The following is a 7033-nucleotide window of genomic DNA, read 5'->3' as shown; positions in this document are numbered from 1 at the left end:
GGGGATGATCACAGGGATGACGGCGGGACGAGACGAGAGGTGAATCGAGGAAGAGGCACGTACGACACTAGGTGCACGCGGCGGCGGCGACGACGACCACGACGATGATCGAAGGGGTGCGATTATCGGCCGCCAGAGCCATCTCTTCCTAGCGGGACAAGGAGCGTCCCCGGGTTGCGAGAGCAAACTTCCCGCGTGCTCCCCGCGAGCTACACTGACATTTTCCCGTCGCGGGGTGGATTAATCGCGAAATGCAACGAGGCGACCATGGGTTCCGTGACTCATGACGGACGTGCACACGTACGCGCGCGAATACACACAGCCGCGAGCGATACACAATATACGCCTCTCTGCCCGCGCGCACCACCACTGACGCGACGCACCGCTCACGCACGCACACACGGGCGCGCGCCCGTGGAGGCGCGTACGCACGGTGACGAATCCGCGAATGGAAAAGCGCGCACACCGCGCGCGCCAGCCATTCGCCCGCTCTCTCGGCGAGCCCTTACCTTAATAGCGTCGCCGACGACCTGTACATGTGTGCGTGTCGTGTGGGTGTGCGTTCGCGCGTAGTCACGCAGCGTCGATGAGATCCCTCTCGGCGCTACGCCATTTTATTACACCTTTCCGAGAGCCCTACTGCGGCCTCTTCCTTCACACGTGCATGCCCCGTTCCCTCTTCGTTTGCACTACATTACACCCTCTGCACTCGGAATTAAGCAAATTTATGGCGGCTGAACGGAGAGAGGGGGGAAGTTCCGCCGGGGAAACACGGAAAAAAGAGCGGGCCGAGAGAACGACCGCGCGAGAGTATCGACCCCGTCTTCTGCTGAGGAAGGGAAGGAAGGAGTGAGGGAGGGGAGAAGAGAGAGAGAAAGAGGGAGAGTGAGACGGGGAGAAAGGGAGTGTGTGTCTGCAGATTAATTGGAATTAAATCGTTAATTTCGACGCATCCTCCTGCGCGCAAACTGAAGATTATCGTCAGGTTTATCGTGAGAAATCTCGGATGGCTCGGAAAAGTGGGCACTTTCCCACTTAAGCGTAATTTAGCGCGGATGTAAGAGAGCTTCTTCTCCCTCAATCTTGAGAAATAATCGGAATCTTCGTAGTCCAATCCCGGCCGAATAATATTTTCCTCGCATTCCTCGCGTTTGAAACGAATACAAGTGCGAGACGGACTTTTCAAAACCTACAGGCGAGGTGTAGAAAGTACAAGCGGGACGAGACGGACGGTCTCCCTCGAGAAATCGATATCGGTGCGAAACGCGCGACAGATTGGCGGACGGTCCTTCCCGCGGACGATAATTAGCTTAATCGACGGGGTTGGGCATCGCGGTTACATAAGCGCGTTTTCGCACGGGTGTGTCGATCGATCCGACGATGCGAGTAACGACGCAGGCAACCTTGTGACGTGCCCATTTTTTGACACTTCTCCGCGATCAGCTGATAAATAAACACAGCCGGCCTCTGTTCGCCGCCCTTTCCAAAAACATCCGTCGGCCTCCGTCAATCTCCCGTCTCGATCGAGAGCTCGACGACGATCATGGTCGGAATCGCCCGGCTCGAGACTTATCGATAATCCGCAAGAGACGAACGAACCGAGATGAATCGACGAGGCGCTCGGTAAAAATGTTCCGCAAAATACGGAGTAATAGCGAGTCTCGACTGCGGACCGACGGGGAAGCAGCCCCTCCGCGTCGGTATTCCCTGTATGATTACTCACCGTTTCCTTATCCTGAACGCGTCGTTCTAGGTGCGTCTGAAAAGTACCACCAAGAACGAGAGAGAGAAAGAGAGAGAGAGAGAAAGAGGTAGAGCGAGTGCAACGAAAAAGAGCAGGCTTGGCGATCGTCTAGCCTCATTGGGGCACTCAGCTGTTTCGTGTCAGGTGACTTTGACGTTCTTATCTGCTTCCAGATTAAACAGGAATCATCCGTTACGGGCACACACGCATATATATATAAATATATATAGGTGGCACACATTCGCATTACGTCGGGTGTGCACCCACACACAATACACAGACGCTCGGTCGACGCAGGAGAGAAAGAGGGGCACGCGGAAGAAAGTCTCACGAGGGAGAGAAAGAGGGAGACAGAGTCGCCAAGGGAGAGAGCGGGAGCGAGAGAAGGGAGGAGGAAGTGAGAGAAAGAGAGAGAGAGAGAGAGACGTGAGATACGCTCTCGCATGCTCGCGCGTCGCACTCGCTGTCGCATTTAACCGGCCGTGCAATCAGTTTTAAAGCCCTCTTGACAGCCGCACGCCCTCCGAGAGAGAAAGAGAGTTACGCGCGCGAAAAGGGCGCATAAATGCATCGCTCTTGATAATCGAGACGCCAAAGGTGGGTCGCCAAAAAAGGATTTCCGCGAGTCACTACTAACCATCTCCGCCGCTGTCGTCGTTACGATATACCCGTATCGCGCATCTGTACGGTGTTGTTTACGCGAAGTCGAGTTCGCGTGGTTCGGCAAGAGCTTCTGGACGAGGGGCTCTCGGACGACTCCCGAGGATGACGTTCGCGAACGCTGGATGGAAATGCGCATGAGGTTCGGGTAGTAGCGTCACTGACGATTCTTGATCGTCGTCATCAGGGGCTGGCTTCCCGTCCCTGAGCTTTCCTCGTGTGTGAACATCGCGCGTCGTTTCTCGCCGTGAATAATTGCTCGTTTCCATTCGGCGGTGTCAAATTCTCGTTGGATTACGGCTCGATGATTCGGTGATTCTCTTTTTCCACGAAGTGCTCGCGACCGTTTGGTTATGCCGATCGCATTGGTTATGCCAATTGCGCGTTCTAATTGCTAAGACGGTCACGGTGGTGTCTCAGATGTATGTTTGTTGATGTTTGTTAAGCACTTGATCGCGCGCAGAAGAGGTCACGGATAAGGGGTTGTTCTCGTACTCGTGTATCCTGTGATAACGTAAGAATGCTCTCTGTGCAGATGTCGAGCAGCGAGATGGACTACTCGGATTCAGATTGCGCTGATCCGGGTTACGAGGATTACTACAACGTTCAACGATGGGGCAGCGACGTGGATAACGACGTGGATCCTGAGCAAAACAGGAGAGACCCGGAATACGCGGTGTACGACTGTTTACGGGTCGACGAAGTGGAACGGCTGTTGAACGAAAATGTCGAGGTGTTAAGTACTAGCCTTCACGTAACACCATCCCTAGCCAAAGTGTTATTACACGCGCACAATTGGGCGTTGTCGGAAATTGTCACAAAGTACCGTACCAATGCTTCCAGTTTATTGATTAGTTCAAAGATCAAGCCGTCACCCACCCCGGAACAAGTGCCAGTATTGAAATGTCAGAGGGGTGGCGTATGCTCGGTTTGTGTTATGATCTTTCCCGCAGATAGGTTTTCTACTCTTACATGTGGACACTCATTTTGCAAAGACTGTTGGTGTATGCATTTCGAAGTACAAATAACGCAAGGTATAACCACCGGTGAGTAATCATTCCACTTTGCTTTTCGTCTCAGTTATTACCATTCTGTCGGTTTGCCCGTCGAGCTTTCTTTTTGTACAGGTATAAGTTGCATGGCGCACGACTGCGACGTCTTAACTCCGGAGGACTTTGTCCTTTCCATACTTACTAAGCCTAACATGAGAGAGAGGTATCAACAGTTTGCTTTCTGTGATTACGTCAAGTCTCATCCGCAACTCCGCTTTTGCCCTGGCCCAAATTGCCAAATAGTTTTGCGCTCGAAGGAACAACGGGCGAAGAGAGTCATGTGTTCATCCTGTAAAACTGTTTTCTGGTAAACCAGCTATAACTTTAATATATATATATTTTTTTTTATTATACACATTTATATATGTATTTATATTTAAATTATATTTTACATACATTATGTATACATTTATATAGAGGGTTATTAACGCCCAATATTTACACAGCGTTATTCCTCCTTTAATAAAAATTTGAGTCGAAAATGTCGAGACGTCAGTAATTTACGAGATAACAACGATTGGAAACAAAGCTTTTCGCAAATTATGCTTCGGACGACCGAATGGATAACCAAGTTGTTTTCTTCGATTAATTTCGAATGTAAATAGTGGGCGTTAATTAAAAAAAACAATCCTGTATGTGACACACATACATCATTGCATTCCAAAATAATCTGTATTTGCGCGGTGGCGAATAAACAGTGCCGTTGGTTTCAGCTTCCGATGTGGTATGGATTACCACGCACCTACCGACTGCGGTACAATCAAAAAATGGCTGACAAAATGCGCGGACGACTCTGAAACTGCTAATTACATTAGCGCTCATACCAAAGATGTATGTACTTTCTTTGCGTGAGGAGATCTCACATCAGACTTGCAGAAACATCCGATGTATCATCGATTCGTTTTTGCAGTGCCCAAAATGTCATATTTGCATAGAGAAGAACGGTGGTTGCAATCATATGCAGTGTTACAATTGCAAGCACGATTTCTGTTGGATGTGCCTTGGGGATTGGAAAGCACACGGTAGTGAGTATTACGAATGTTCCCGATACAAGGAGAATCCTAACATTGCTCATGAAAGCGTCCATGCACAAGCGAGGGAAGCTCTCAAGAAGTATCTGCACTATTACGAGAGAGTAAGTCCTTTTGCCCCCAAGAAGTATCCCGATTATTTCGAGAGAGTAAGTTTGATTCCTTCTTTGCACTTTTTTCTCTTCTTTTTTGAGATGCAAAAGGATCCACGAGGATGTGAGTCCTTCGTTTTCGTAGTCGCATGCACTCCATTTGTACGTGAAAAAATCCACAAATGTCCTTTCATTCGATTACATTCATGTTATGTTGTCTTATAGTGGGAAAACCACAGTAAGTCGTTAAAGCTGGAGGAACAAACGTTGGAAGGTATCAAGATGAGGATCAATAAGAAAGTAATGAACGCCAGCGGAACTTGGATAGATTGGCAACACCTGTTCGAGGCAGCGTCCCTTTTAGCGCGTTGCCGTTACACCTTACAGTATACGTATCCGTACGCTTACTACATGGAACCTGGACCTCGCAAGGAACTGGTAAGCTCGCATTCGTAACATCAACAATGACTTGCACTATACTCCGATTAAGATAATCGATGAGCAACAATAAGAATTGTCAGCACCAACTTCCGATTCTGTAACTTGTTCAACGATGATCGGAAAGTTAATAATCTCCATCTGTGTTAGCAAGGCAGAACACGTAATACTTGATCGATAGCAACTTCAAATCGTCAATTAACCTGATAAGACTTTGGTGAAAGTCATCTTAAATTTAAGGTAGTTGTATCCCACAGTGCCGAATTTTCTGTGGCGATATCAAGGGACCCCTACATAAATTTATCGGGGAAAAATATTTTCCCATAACTTTATTTGATTTTTTCAATAAAAATATGAATTTTAAGCAAAATTAAGAGAAATATATATACAATATTACAGATACGGAGATACTTATTTTTTATTTTTCTTATTAATGCTTTATCTAAATCTATTAGTTGAGCTAATAGAGATGCACATATAATAAAAGATGATATATAAATATTAAAATATATGTGTATATATATACGAAAAGTGTCATCTTTAGCTGTGAATATCTCAGCCTCCGAATGATCAATTGTTTTCTAATTACTCCAATAATAAAGTCACGTTTAAATTATTTAAATACGATACACGATGAAGACTAACTTGGAAATCTCTGTGTATACCAGTTCGAGTATCAGCAGGCTCAATTAGAAGCGGAGATTGAGAATCTCTCGTGGAAAATCGAACGAGCGGAGACTACGGACCGAGGTGATCTGGAAAATCAGATGGACATCGCAGAGAAGCGTCGTGTCACTTTGCTGAAAGATTTTCTCGAAGTGTAATTCGAATGTGCGTGTAGAACGTCACGCTTCCGGTGTTTTCTCTCTCACGGTCACAAAAAATATGTAAAAGCCCCACGTCTCTTTCTTTGCGAGAACGGATGTGTCTGATGTGTTCGAGCGTAATCATTTTAATAATTAAACGAATTGATTCTCGTATATCCGAAACGTTTACGAGACACAAAAGAAGAATCTACGTAGAATGAGTTTGATGTAAAAACAAAAAGAAGAAAAAAAGAACAGAAAAAGTTAGAATATGAGGGTTGGGGAAGGGGGGTCGTTATGTACACGATATTGACTGACTTATTTCCGGCACGGAAGAAACGCTACAAGAACCAAAATCCGAAATGTATACGAAACGGGTCTTTTCTCCGGTCACAGAAAACTTCTGGAGTATCGATTGTAAGTCGGAGCCACCAAGTTGGGGCAAACTGAGCGAGCCTCGACTACATCGATCACAATCGACGTTTATCTGCAGCTGTCAGTTATAGGGATAATAAAAGCATACTTTCCGTACCGGGAAAAAGTCGAAAACGATGACGAGATGGGGACTCGATCGTGGAGATGGGAGGTACCTTTTCCTAAGACAGTCTTATTCGCGTATAATTTCGTCCGAGTATTATAACGAATCGTAGCTACTGAGTGGCCGACAAGATGACAGACAAAGAATGGTATATCGAGTTTTAGCTCTACTTAATTAAATTCTCGGGGATATATTACTCGGCATAGGCGCGAGCCTCCAGGGTATCAAAAGTATTAATTGTATCGACTGATTTAAACGAGAATTTTCGACGGTATATAGGTCATGCGTGATGGTTCGTTCTTAGTTTAAGAGAGTGGTCAAAAGCAGTGCGCTTCTTTTTTCCCCCTCAAGTTTGTCTTATCGAAAAACCAGAGGTCATTTTATGCTTTCACCGATGTTCGTTTGACCGATCTACCGATGCTAACCGTATAATTTGATAAGAGGCACGACGACGAAGAATGACGAGAATGATGATGATGATGATGAGGCACGAGAAGTGTGATCCTCGTGTGATTCTCCTCACATGCGCGAGAACATACCGACGAATCGACTTGANCTCTCTCTCTCTCTCTCTCTCTCTCTCTCTCTCTCTCTCTCTCTCTCTCTCTCTCTCTATCTATCTATCTATCTATCTATCTATCTATCGCTGACCTTCCCCCCCCCCCGAACCTT

The 7033-nt window shown here is 46.6% G+C and overlaps 1 protein-coding gene across 3 annotated transcripts; it reads left to right on the top strand.

The window, feature by feature from the left end:
* Window positions 1-971: 971 nt before the first annotated feature.
* On the top strand, window positions 972-6995 carry LOC106747650 (protein ariadne-2). 3 transcript variants are annotated; one of them, XM_014625383.1, is made up of 8 exons: window positions 972-1057; window positions 1918-2341; window positions 2940-3450; window positions 3532-3763; window positions 4170-4287; window positions 4367-4591; window positions 4805-5017; window positions 5686-6995. In XM_014625383.1, exons 3-8 carry the CDS (start codon window positions 2940-2942, stop codon window positions 5839-5841), a joined length of 1455 nt encoding a protein of 484 aa, XP_014480869.1. In that variant the 5' UTR covers window positions 972-1057; window positions 1918-2341; the 3' UTR covers window positions 5842-6995. The 3 variants fall into 3 exon arrangements, with proteins under 3 accessions (XP_014480869.1, XP_014480868.1, XP_014480870.1); XM_014625382.1 differs by lacking the exon at window positions 972-1057 and adding an exon at window positions 1706-1811; XM_014625384.1 differs by lacking the exons at window positions 972-1057; window positions 1918-2341 and adding an exon at window positions 2435-2546.
* The last annotated feature ends 38 nt before the right edge of the window (window positions 6996-7033 follow it).

Source organism: Dinoponera quadriceps, unplaced genomic scaffold (assembly GCF_001313825.1).
Source record: "Dinoponera quadriceps isolate SergipeBrazil2010 unplaced genomic scaffold, ASM131382v1 scaffold1395, whole genome shotgun sequence".
In the NCBI taxonomy this organism is placed as follows: domain Eukaryota; kingdom Metazoa; phylum Arthropoda; class Insecta; order Hymenoptera; family Formicidae; genus Dinoponera; species Dinoponera quadriceps.
This window is presented reverse-complemented; position numbering and strand designations above follow the sequence as displayed.

What these genes read in the sequence shown, in the direction of transcription:
- LOC106747650 (XM_014625383.1), top strand. Translation starts at nt 2,940, where the DNA reads ATGTCGAGCAGCGAGATGGACTACTCGGATTCAGATTGCGCTGATCCG. An exon ending in AACGCAAGGTATAACCACCG is followed by an intron (nt 3,451 to 3,531) that starts GTGAGTAATCAT and finishes CTTTTTGTACAG; the next exon opens with GTATAAGTTGCATGGCGCAC. An exon ending in TCCTGTAAAACTGTTTTCTG is followed by an intron (nt 3,764 to 4,169) that starts GTAAACCAGCTA and finishes CGTTGGTTTCAG; the next exon opens with CTTCCGATGTGGTATGGATT.